The sequence below is a fragment of the Lolium perenne genome, chromosome 1, assembly GCF_019359855.2.
Source record: "Lolium perenne isolate Kyuss_39 chromosome 1, Kyuss_2.0, whole genome shotgun sequence".
Lineage (NCBI taxonomy): Eukaryota > Viridiplantae > Streptophyta > Magnoliopsida > Poales > Poaceae > Lolium > Lolium perenne.
Window position 1 is genome coordinate 144,199,139 of NC_067244.2, and position 12,650 is coordinate 144,211,788.

The following is a 12,650-nucleotide window of genomic DNA, read 5'->3' on the forward strand; positions in this document are numbered from 1 at the left end:
TGAAGGTGGTTGCCATCTCCATGGTCCTCAACGGACAGACAAGGATGTGCTCTATGATCTCGGTAGGGCGTCCGAAGCTCCCTAGGCACTACCACTCTTTGTCGAAATCTCTACCTCCTTTTGAATCCAATTTAGCGGGAGATCCTAGAGGCGGTCTCATCAAGTTGGTTCCCGATCACGTTGGTGCGCGATCGTACAACAACGGGGAGACTCTGTGTCGGTATGCATGGATAGCTCGAAGGCATCATCTACGTCAACGCTCGATCGTGCAAATCTTCACGAGGAAAAAACTCGCACGGTAGGCAGAGAGAAAAATGTGGGCGGCGGGCCCTATATGTGATGTGGGTGGTGGCAATGGAGCAGGAAGTGGGGAGATGAGGGAGAAAGAACAGAGAGAGATGGAGGCAACCATTCAAATCGTGTTCGAATTGTGGAGGAGGTGTAACTCCTCTCATCCATATCTAGAGCAATCGAGAGAGAGAGAGAGCACGCGTCTGGCCTGAGAGGATGTAGGATCCACGGATCCTTCACAAAACTTCTCTATCGCTACAATTACCGGTTTGACCACATTAAGAAAAACAGTGCTATGGTGGAAATTGTAGACGTGCCGATGCCTGATTAATCTACCATCTACAGTACCCAAATTTCTGTGGTGAGAGCCAAGAGGGTGATCACGTGACATTTCAGCGACGGTAAACTGAGCGGCGGTACGGGAGCCAAACCGCACCGCCGCGTCGAGCTCGCGCCGACCACCGAACTCGGCACACCGCCAGCTTCCGCTGCACGTTCCTTCTTCCCCTCCTTCAGTTCAGGCCATCATGAGAACGAGCAATAGCTCGATGGTTGGTGTTGGCAGTGGCCATCCAACCCATCCCAGGTTCGAGTCCCGTTGTGGCCGAATTTCTTGGGATGTCTCACCGGGGCTCTAGGTCCCAAATAAAATCCCCTCCACACATATGTGCCACAACTACTAGCTCTTAGGGACACCCAAATTATGTGTGCTCTGTGTATAGTTCTAGAGTCTAGCTTGTGCACTAGTGGTGTGCGTGTGTGTGGTGTGAGTGTGGTGTTGAGTTAGTGCATAAGTTCAGATGCTACAGCTGTAACACAGATCGAGGGGTATAAAAAAAAAAAAAAAAAAAAAAAGTTCAGGCCATCACATGCACACCCCACTCTGTCTAAACCGCGTACACCGTCCTCAACACACGCGCCGGAAGCAACGCACCACCTGCCGCGGCGCCATTTATTGCCCAGACACCTCGTCTCCCACTACCTGTTGCCGTTACCATCCTAGTCCTCCAACAAATTAAAGCCGTTGCTCCCAAAAGGCAACAACACCTCAGAGCCACCACGCGACAGCAGCTAGCTCATCGGATCGGACGCGCCATGGCCGACGCGGACCGGAAGGCCGGGATGGGCAAGTGGGAGGGCTACCCGCCGCCGCCGCCGCCGCAGGCGCAGCACCCGGCGGCGCGCGAGACGGAGAGGGAGTGGGTGCCGTGGGTCGTGCCGGTCTTCGTGGCGGCCAACGTCGCCATGTTCGCCGTCGCCATGTACGCCAACAACTGCCCCGCGCACGCCGCCGGCAGGAGGTGCGTCGGCGCCGGCTTCCTCGGCCGCTTCGCCTTCCAGCCGCTCCGCCAGAACCCGCTCCTCGGGCCATCCTCCGCCACGTAAGTTAACCTCGATCGATCTAGTTTTTCTCCCCCCTTTCCGATTGACGTCGCCGTTTCTTAGTTCTTACTGTCCGAGCACGCACACACAAATTCTTCTCGCCTACAGATTGGAGAAGCTGGGCGCGCTGGTGTGGGACAAGGTGGTGCACGGGGGCCAGGGGTGGAGGCTCTTCACCTGCATCTGGCTGCACGCCGGCGTCGTGCACCTGCTCGCCAACATGCTCAGCCTCGTGCTCGTCGGACTCAGGCTCGAGCAGCAGTTCGGATTCGGTACGTACGCGCAGCGAAGGTGTTCGTCTCCGGGCCACGCCCACTACTTACCTTCTGAACTGCCGACTGACTGACTAACGCTCCCGTTGCAGCGAGAGTCGGCGTCATCTACCTCGCCTCCGGCGTCGGCGGCAGCGTGCTCTCGTCCCTCTTCGTCAGGGACAACATCTCCGTCGGCGCATCCGGCGCCCTCTTCGGCCTCCTCGGCGCCATGCTCTCGGAGCTCTTCACCAACTGGACCATCTACACCAACAAGGTGCGAAAGTCCCAACCCCAAAATAATCTACAGCAGTACCGATTAATTCCGTTCTGAAATCACAGGGCATCTTAATTATTCTGAATTTCCTGACACTGACAATGTTGCTGGACGGGGATCAAATCAACAGGCGGCGGCGCTGGTGACGCTCCTGCTGGTGATCGCGATCAACCTGGCGATCGGCATGCTCCCGCACGTCGACAACTTCGCCCACATCGGCGGCTTCCTCACGGGCTTCCTCCTCGGCTTCGTGCTCCTCATGCGCCCGCACTACGCCTGGTCGCAGCGTTACGTGCTGCCGTCCTCCGTCAAGGACGCCGGCCGGAAGTACCTGCCATACCAGTGGGCTCTGCTCGCCGTGGCTTCCGTGCTAGCCGTCCTCGGGTAAGCATACCAACTTCCTTGACGAGTTGAGGTTTTGGATTCTGGTTACTGTTTTAACTGATAGCTATTTGTTGTTCCTGCGCAGGCTGACGGTCGGGATGGCGATGCTCTTCAGAGGTGTGAACGGCAACGAACACTGCCAGTGGTGCCACTACCTCAGCTGCGTGCCGACCGCCAAATGGAGCTGTGGGAAATGAAAAACACCTCAAATACCTACCTGCCTCTTCTTTTAGTATCATCATACTATCATATACTGGTAGCAATTTGATGCAGAGATGCTGTATATAACGTAATATTACTCTACACCCCAGGATTTACTCGATGATTGATTCGTTCTGTCGATTTCGGTTGTTTGAAATGGAATATCTTGAACCTTCCACCTGCATGTGCATGACAGCACTGCTGCTCCTCAGTTTAAAAATGTGTGTCAAATAGATCCAATTTTTAGGCAGTGATTATCGTGGTACAGCTTTGATCAGTACGTACATGTGCAAGATTCCATTAAGCCAAGAGAGAAGATGGTCGGTGCGTATCAAAAGAAGCAGCTTCATGTACTAGGAAAATGATTTTTTTTCCTGTACCAGAAGGAAAACAAAGGGCTAACGACCAAAGCTAAGTAACTAAACCTAAGCGTCAGCCGCAATCCAGTCAGATCTAGCATATTGAACATTCAAGCTGCTGGCAATAAGGAAGGGATACACACATTCAGAAATGATACACAGGCGTACGAAACCTTCCAGAACTGGTGCACAGAAACTCGTTTTGGAGAGGAACACACAATCAGAAAACAAGTTGAAGTATTCGAGATTCGACATTTTACAGCCAACCAATCAGAGACAGAGGGATGCAAAATCTACTTCTTTCAGTGATATGAAACATCAGAAACTCAATTTCAGTACATCAAAATGACATTGATTTCCTATACCTCTTATTAATCTCGAGTATTTCATACTGTGAAGAATACATAGCTCTTTATTATACAAAGAGAAAGGGAGAACATTCTTTAGAGCATCTGTCCCCTAAAGCGGTCCCCCCAAACAGCACCGGATTTAGTGTTTGTGGGACGCGTTTTCTTCGTACCGCGTTTCAAAAACAGTTGAATTTATTCAAACTTGCTATCTATTACATATGCGCAGCGAACGCACGGAAGAGTCAATCCAAAAGAGATGGACCTACATCTACGGGCATGCTGGCAGTGGTAAAGAAACGGACATCATCATTACATCTATGCACTTAGCATTAGCAAACTATGAACCTAACTTTTAGCAATTGCAGGTACTCAGGGCTTTGGAGAAGTTCAGGGCAACACATAGGAAGGGCTTCTATATGGTCCATTGCTGGGGAAAAATGAAATACGCGCCGAAGTAGAGGATTAGCTATGCGGCCTACAATGAAGCTGTTAAAAATGGGACAACCACGTTGGTCGTGGTCGACGAAGACGGCGAACCTGGGCAGAAAGCCCTTCCGCCTCGTCCCCGGGGCCATAAGGCTACCAAGGCCGATCTTGCCCGGGAGGCACTTGCGTTGAGGTAGACCTTGGAAGACCTTGGAGAAGATCGTGGCTGAGTCTCAAGCCGCCCTAGCCAAAAGGGACGATAAGAGGCGCCTGAAAAAGGAGGTCTCTAATGCCATCTACCTCAACCTCTCCAAAGAGGCCATTGAGGTCCAAAGATTGGACGTCGAGGCCAAAAAGGCACACGCCGAGGCTAAAATGCGTGACGCCGAGGATAGAAGGATGGACGCTGAGGCCAAGATCTGGGCATAGGACACAAGGATCATGCTGGCCGACTTGGATGGCATGGATGAAAAAACCAGTGCTTGGTTCCTGAAGAAGCGCGCCGAAATCCGCACGCGAGACGCCGGATCCGCGTCGCCATTATCAAGCACCATGGCCTTTTTTTTGGACTATATCTGCTGTTCTTGCCATGTTTGTGTCTCCTTTGGACTACATTTTGTGCCATATCATGTGCACAATGTGATGGACTTATTTCTTACCTCAATTTGAGCCAAACGATGGCCATATGTTCATGCAATTTGCTTGTTGATGTAGTTTTCGACATTACAGAAAACAATTGACCCGCGGCTAAAATGTGTCGGCCCGCTGGATACACCCCAACGCAAACGGACGCATGATCATTTTTACGTTCACGAGGCGACCCAAACGAACGCTCGCGGATAATTTAGACATCCGAAATCCCGTTGGAGATGCCCTAACATCTCAAAAAATGACCCGTTGTTCCAACAACTATCTATCTTTTACAATATCTATCCGGATAGTCTGGTTAGACCGCTAAAATTGCCGGTCCGAATTGTATACTGTATGCCCGTATCTAATCCGTATGCCGCGGCGAATGCAGATTTTTCCGCCGCTATGGATCCAGACAAGCTTTTCGATCACTGTTTCCATTTCTAGATTCATTCTCGTTCTTCTAAGTGGAAAAGAGGGAAAAAAAAAAGCAGCGTCCAGAACCTGTTGGGCCGGCCCACTGACAAAATCGCGTGAGCATTGGTAGACCGGCAGGCCTGCTCGAATCATTTTTAGTTCCCATCCGGGGTAGCTCGGCCCATCGAACCTTGTACGCGGCCTGTATCCGATCTGTCAAATAGCTGTACAAGTGTTGAAATACCAGTAATCGGTTCGCTAGTACCATAAATACGATACCTGTACCGCAACCCGTCTCCCTCCTTTTCCTCCCGCAAAGGAAAAGAAACCTCCTTTCGGCTCTCGTCTCGCGCGCGGTTCATTCGTTCCCTGAGCCACGATCGCGATAAGCATTTTCGATCTCTCTTTCGAATTCCCGTTTCATTTCTCGTTCTAGATCTCGCGATTTCGATCTCAATTCTTGTTTAGGGTTAGGGTTTAGATTCGATTTAATTTCCTGAGATAAGCTTTTTCGATCTCTCTCTCGATTTCCAGTTCCAGTCCGCGTTCTAGATCTCTCAATTTCGATCTCGTTCTTGTTTAGGGCTATTTTTTTTTTGAGAACTTCGGAAGGGGTACCCCCCTACCTTAAAAACTTTTATTAAAAAAAGGGGGAGCTAAGGCAGCTCAAAGTTATACATGCAAGAGATTACAGGGAGAGAGAACATCTAGAGGGAAAGCAAAAACACACAGAGTAGGGAAATTAAACAGTCCAATCTGCTAGCCAATGTTGGATAGAAGCCTTCTCCTCATGTTTGGCTCTAAGAGTCCAAAGCTTGCAGGTGTCTATGCATTGCTTGGCCACTATGTGAACTGGAATATCAACATCATCAAAAACTTTCCTGTTTCTTGCCAACCAAGTACTCCACAAAGCAGCTGTAATGACTAAAGTCCAGGCTTTCTTTTTCTGAGGCGGGCACCTCTCTCTTGCGGTGTCGAAGATATTTGTAAGCTTCTCGCAGCTGGTTAAATTAATCCCTAAGAGCGCAAGGATTTGAATTGTTCTACCACAATTCAGAGCAAAATGTTCATTAGTCTCCCTTTCCTTGCAGCCAAAGGGACATCTCTCGTCATCCACAATATTCTGACGGAGTAAAACAGCTCTCACTTTGATCCTTCCTTTGATCAGAAGCCAGGCAAAAATTTTACCTTTTTTAGGTGCTGCACATCTCCAAATAGATTCAGCACTTTCCTGCTTGATACCGCCCCAGTTCATGATGTTGTAGAGGTTGCTAACCGAAAAACAATCTATCTTGTCTAAACGCCATCCCCTCTTATCACCTTGTAGGTTTTGCAAATTACATGTGCCCAAGAACCGAAACAGCGCTTCCTTTTCTTGATCGGCCCGGTCTGAGGTGATGTGGTTAAAAGGGATAGTCCAAACTCCGTCCCTCCAGCAATCCGCAACTGAAATATTTGGCCTAGAGGTGTGTGAAAACAGAGCTGGAAATTGGAAGCAAAGAGGACCATCAGACGTCCATTTATCTTTCCATAAAGGGGTAGTAATCCCATCACCCAGCTGAACACATGTAGCATTTCTGTAGGTGTCAATCAACCCCCACATCTGTTTCCACACTCTGGTTTGGGTGGTTGGCCTGTCTCCAAAATCTTTACCTTGCAAGTGTGTAGCCACCACCCATCTGGCCCAAGGCGAGTTGGGCTGAGTTAAAAAACGGTGGACAAATTTTGTCAGCAAACAATCATTTTGAATTCGCAAATTCTTGATACCAAGCCCACCTTCTTCATAGCTTCTGCAAACATAGTCCCAGGCAACAAGACAGTCGCTACCATTTACAGAATTTTTCCCTTTCCAGAAGAAAGCTCTCAACAATCTTTCGAGCTCATCAATTACCCACTGCGGTAATTTGAAACAAGACATGAGGTAGGCTGGCAGGGCTGACAGAACAGATTTTGTCAGAGTGAGCCTCCCACCACGTGTAATGAAATGAAGTGAAAAGCCAATTCTGCTTTCAACAGCCGAGATATATGGTAGAAAAACCTCTTTTGGGAGCTTAGAGTCAGAGAGTGGAAGGCCCAGGTATACCTGTGGGAAAGAGGCCACATCACAGTTTAGAGCATTAGCAATCTCCTCACTTCATTTGTTTAGGGCTATTAGGGTTAGGGTTTAGATTCGATCTAATTTCTTGATTTTTGCCTGGTTTTCTAGCAATGGCTGGGCCCGTGGTCGCCGGCGGTCTTCCGCCGCTGCTCCCTACCCCGAGGAGCTGCATCGGCCTGGCGCCACCACCGGCGTCATACGTATCCAAGAAGCGTGCCGGCCGCGCAACCTTGAGTGAGAGCTGGATCAAGGATAAGCTCGCCGGCGGCGGCGTCTCGTCGGATCGAAGCCAAGAGAGCTTGACCAAAGGCAAAGTCGGCGGCGGCGGCGGCGGCGGCGAATCAGCTGATCGAAACCCTAGCGAAATGCCCGTCCGAGCCTCCCTGAGCTCAAGCTGGGTGGAGGGCAAGCTGCTCGGCCGCGCCGGCACGTCGACCTCGGGCGTCGAGCGCGCGAGCCGCCCGACGTGGAGGGACGGCTGGAACGGGAGCAAAAGAGCGGCGAGCCGTGCGCCCTCGGCCGGCCGGTTCGAGAAGAAGGCGAAGCCGCCGACGGATGAAGAAGACGATGTCTTGGACTTGGAGACGCCGCAGTACGCAGGGCCAACCTTCTCCCTGTCGCCGGACCCATCCCAGCTGCCGATCCCGTTCTTCTTCACGAAGGCGCACTGAGTATTGCGAGTTCGTCAGCCGAAGTTAATCCAAGTTTTCAGCCGAAACCTTCGATTTCCTAGCAGTTTATCAGGCTAAATCCAGTAGCATTCAGTTTCAGTTAAGCACTGGATTTAGCAGTTTACATAGGCTTAGAGTTGTCCAGTATTTCACCTGCAAATTTTCCCTTATAACTCAGGTGCTATTGTAGTATAGAATGAATACTACTACATCCTGTTTTGCCGAGGCAATCTTTTCATTTTGAACGAATACTGGGTGCTGAATTTATCAAAATGTCCATTAGCAAACGACAGAGAGAGCCTGATTCGAACTGTAAAATTAAAGGCCTAATATAATCCCTGGCATATTGAACATTCAGGCTGCTGGCAATAAGGAAAGGATACACATTCAGAAATGATACACGGGCATAGGAAACCTTCCAGAATTGGTGCACAGAAACTTCCCTCGTTTTGGAGAGGAACACACATTCAGAAAACAAGTTGAAGTATCCGAGATTCGAAATTTTACAGCCAACCAATCAATCAGAGACAAAGGGATGCAAAATCTACTTGTTTCAGTGATATGGAACATCAGAAACTCAATTTCAGAACATCAAAATGGCACTGATTTCCTATACCTCCGATTAATCTTGAGTTTTTTATACTGTGAAGAATACATAACTGTTTATACAAAGAGAAAAGGAGGACATTCTTCAACAGTATAGAATACAATATCGTGAAAAGAATGTAACACCAGTAAACTCTGCACAGCTGAATTGGCAATCGGCATCTCCTAACATCTCAAAAAATGACCCATTGTTCCAACAACTGTGTATCTTTTACAATATGTATCCAGATAGTCTGGTTAGACTGCTAAAATTGCCAGTCCGAATTGTATGTAAGAATCTGCAACCGAATTATTTTCATCTCAAAATGAATCTTCCTCCCACCCAAAAAAAAAAACTTAACAGTTGGCTTCTCTGATGCTGTCTCTTGAGTATATATAATCTACCTCTCCGGAAGATTTCTTAACTAGGGTGCTCAAAAGCAACCCAATAGACAAACTGAAGCTTCTAGCTTCAGTGCCGTGCAAGGCCATTGATGGTAAACAGAGATTGCAGATTCCTAATGAAACATACACTCTCTGACATATGGGTGCGAAGAATTGACATACCGCTCCCATATTGACCTGTACCGGCGAATGGCTAACTTCAGCCAAGGCTTCATGTTCCCATTATAATGCACGACAGCGCTCTCGATCAACCGATCATCTATGTCTACATCATACCCTAGCCCCAATACGTGCCACCTCCAGTCTAGGGGCTCCATCAGGCCATAAAATGTCAAAAGGCCTGCAGGAAGTGTCCCCGTCCTCCAGAGCAATTGATCAGCATTTTGCTCCTGCCAATAATGGTAAAGTGCTGTTGCATTTGCTTTCCTCCAAGCTATCAGGTCAAATATATTCATTCCAAAGGCCCATCCACAAGTACGTGGATCAATTTTTGAGCTGATGATTGGTTGCGAGAAATTAAGATACTTGTGATACCGATGAATTGACTCTAAACAAGTCTCCACTGCTCCAATAACATTGTCATGCAATTCTATGGAAAAAAGCTGTGTCAAGTCCTTCTGCACCACAACATCGTCATCAAGAAAAACCACCTTCTCCAGGTTGGGTAGTATTTGAGGAATGTAGAACCGCAAATGGTTCAGCAGAGAAGCAAACTTTGGATTGTGGAACTTTATTTCTCTTTCTGGAGTTTTCGAGCCACCAGAGTTGTAGTAACCCCTGGTTTCCATCTCTCGCCTGGCCAGAGGGGAAGAAGCAGCATTCAACCATGAGAACTCATCTATGCAGCGGACTTCAACAGTACACCCTTTGAAGTCATTTACCAGGAGCCAGGTTGACATAGCACCAAAATTTATCCTGTCCGTGACTACATGAAACACAAGTTGCTGAGGGTGGTTCGCATTTGAAACTGTAGAATTGACAACAACTGAAGTGGCGAGCACATTATCCGAGAATATACTGAAGTGATACAGATTATTATCTACCAACCGTGTGGAATTCCTATGCTCCTCTGAACGACTCCTCAGTTCTGGGTTCTGAAGCCACTCTTCTGTCAGCTTCACCGTTAAACAATGCAGATTCTTGGGGAGAGATTCTGCAGCTATCTGACCAAACTCGGCAGTCTGAACAACTGCTGCCTTTGCACGCTCCTCTAGTGCAAGGGCATGGCTCTTCAGTGTCACTATTGTTGTACTGATATCATAATGAGAGTCCTGTGATTTGTATATTAACCGTGCTAGCCGGGTTATTATAGGATGGGCTTCTTCCTGAGTGGTGGCTCTCCCACTAACAGCCCCTTCAGACAGCAATCGTTGACGATTCCTTATTTGGGAACTAAGCTCCCATGCAAGCTGAAGGTTGCCATGCTCTTTCGCAAGGATAACATAGGCCTTTGCTAGAGTCATCTGATCTGCTAATTTCCGTGCAAAAGATGTACTGCTTAAAAGCTCTTCTGTGAAATTCACTTTCTCATGAGAAACTTCTTCAGTCTCTGGCCCTTTATTCTGGAACAAGAAAGAGCTACATGAGGAAACATGCACGTGCGAGTTTAACACAAGAAACTGAAAAAAATTATAGCAAGGAAGACCAATCAAAACATATATCTATGTACTCGAAGTAATAGAACCAAAAGTATATCCTTCACCACCAAGAAACCAAAAATATATTCGAGCATACAGAGAAGTTTCTAATTATTAGCCCAGTGAGTTGTACTCAACTTCTTTGCCGCTAAATGTACATGTTACAACCAAACAGCTATTGTCATGAGAATGGGTTGAAATACAGCTTTAGTGCCAGAAACAACAGTTGATAGCCAACACAGTTTGGCATCAGACACTTGCACGAGAAAAGTTCAGAACATACTTATGCAAAGAAAAGATTAAAAGGGCCAATTGCAATTTAGTACTCTCTCCGTCCCATAATTCTTGTCGTGGTTTTAGATGAGGGAGTATTTACCACCTGTTTTATGCTTAGGCACCCAACAATAATCTGTGTTTTTGGCTGGTGCCAATTTCCCCTATTAAGACATGCCAATATTTGGTCATGGAATCTTGTAATATTTTGCTATGCAAGGGAATCTTAGTAAAACACATGCCAAATGCAACCATGCCAATTCTTAGCACCATACCAAACAGAATTTTTTAATGAGACAATAAATAATGCCTCTAAAATTAAGAACTTTAGAAAAAATTAGATTAGTTCAGAACAATTATAAACGATTGAGTGAAATTAAAAGAATCAAAGCTTCTAGCTACCAGAAGCTTAGCTTATTTTATCGTTTCTTGTTCATTGCAACCCTTAATACCTATGGGGTGGAGGGAGTACTAAAGCAACATTTTAGAGTCAGAACAAAATAATCTTATCAAACTATTAGGCAGGTAACTAGATTCTGCAGCATATTCCGATTTAATTGCGAGCCTAAATACCTGTAGAAACATTTTAGAGCCCTAACAAAATAATCTTGTCATAATATTAGGTGTGTAACTAGAGTACTAGACTCGCAGCACAGCAGCCTAAAACAATCATAAAGGCAGCAAAACTATTTGAGAGCACCTAACTCCAAACATGTAATAGCATATGGATATATTTTTCATTTTATTCACATGCTACCGAAGAAGGTGCAATGATAATACTCCTAAAAAACTGCATTCGTTTCATAATGCCCTAAATTGATTCTGTCTAACGAGTTTACATCCTAAGATCTCTATCATATGATGAACTATACTTCAAATAAGAACCTCTAGCAATCTCATATCATATGGTATCATGTTCTACTGATGATCTCGCTTGATCTCAGGCATTCCTCTCATGAGCAGTGCAATGGAAAAAAAAAGTTCATCACAGTCCATTCTGGATCTCAAAATAAATTAATCTAACAATTGTATTAGTACTATCATATGTATGAATATGCCCTAAAAGGAAAAAATCATTTCCAACGGCTACTGGAAGTCCTTCGATACTATTCTTTTGGAAATCAGAAGCAAGTACCAAAGTAGCTGGCAAGACGTAGTCCCTGGATAATTCAACGGCACTTGTAAAGTTCGATATTGCAGGTACTGAATATGGACGTAAGGTACGAGTTTAAATTTTGTCATTCCATGCTGTCGTCCCACCAATTGAGAAAATCATCATCTTCATAGTACAGGAACAGCATAAGTTCTCAACAGATTGATGGGAAACCACCTTTTGAGGATGACATTTTACCACCTCCAAACAAGTCCAAAGACAATCTATGATGCCTCACCAACTCGTGGAATATACAACCTGTTTGCCATTTCTAACAACTAGTCATGATTCGCCATCAAAAACACTTTCTACCATGGACAAGAAAGTGAAAATTATTTTTTCGATAGATATGACCAAATGAGTAACCTTTAAAGGATCTAGTAACACTGAAACTTGGTAGTGAAGATCTGGTAGAAAAGATTGCACTTTCATCTCGCCACAAATAGGCTAACAGCACACAACCATGCTCACATCCTAACAAAACATTGTCCAATCTTCGTCAGTGACGATCAATTTGCATAATTACTAACTATATGAAACATGGTACTTCTGAAGATCTCATAGGGTATTATAATCGAGATCCACTAAAGAGATTAATGGCAGCCGGTCAGGAATTATAAAAAGCAAACACTTTTTCCACGTATTTTGAGAACAGAAAGACAGGGCATAGTGGTCTTCCGAATGAGCATTCTAAATTTTGCTGTATTATTATGAGCCCTAATGCAGTCGATCCAAAGGAAGGCACACATCAGACATTGCCAAAACAAATATTAGTCCAAGTCGCCAGAGCAAATCAGAAAAACAGTCTGCAACTGTTAAAAAAAAGCCTCCAAAAGAAGTCAGTAGACTGATGTACAAA

At 46.3% G+C, this 12,650-nt stretch overlaps 3 protein-coding genes across 3 annotated transcripts; 2 read left to right on the forward strand and 1 right to left on the reverse strand.

The window, feature by feature from the left end:
* Window positions 1-1,331: 1,331 nt before the first annotated feature.
* Window positions 1,332-2,928, forward strand: LOC127306734 (RHOMBOID-like protein 2). The gene is made up of 5 exons (XM_051337431.2): window positions 1,332-1,673; window positions 1,783-1,946; window positions 2,039-2,202; window positions 2,333-2,586; window positions 2,672-2,928. Exons 1-5 carry the CDS (start codon window positions 1,387-1,389, stop codon window positions 2,781-2,783), a joined length of 981 nt encoding a protein of 326 aa, XP_051193391.1. The 5' UTR covers window positions 1,332-1,386; the 3' UTR covers window positions 2,784-2,928.
* A 4,163-nt stretch (window positions 2,929-7,091) lies between these two features.
* LOC139830561 (uncharacterized) lies at window positions 7,092-7,960 on the forward strand. Its single transcript, XM_071818913.1, has one exon. The coding sequence runs from the start codon at window positions 7,178-7,180 to the stop codon at window positions 7,736-7,738; it is 561 nt and encodes a 186-aa protein (XP_071675014.1). The 5' UTR covers window positions 7,092-7,177; the 3' UTR covers window positions 7,739-7,960.
* Window positions 7,961-8,349: 389 nt separating this feature from the next.
* On the reverse strand, window positions 8,350-10,295 carry LOC127334144 (hexosyltransferase GAUT11-like). The gene has a single exon (XM_051360570.2). It carries the CDS (start codon window positions 10,189-10,191, stop codon window positions 8,842-8,844), a length of 1,350 nt encoding a protein of 449 aa, XP_051216530.2. The 5' UTR covers window positions 10,192-10,295; the 3' UTR covers window positions 8,350-8,841.
* Between the last annotated feature and the right edge of the window lie 2,355 nt (window positions 10,296-12,650).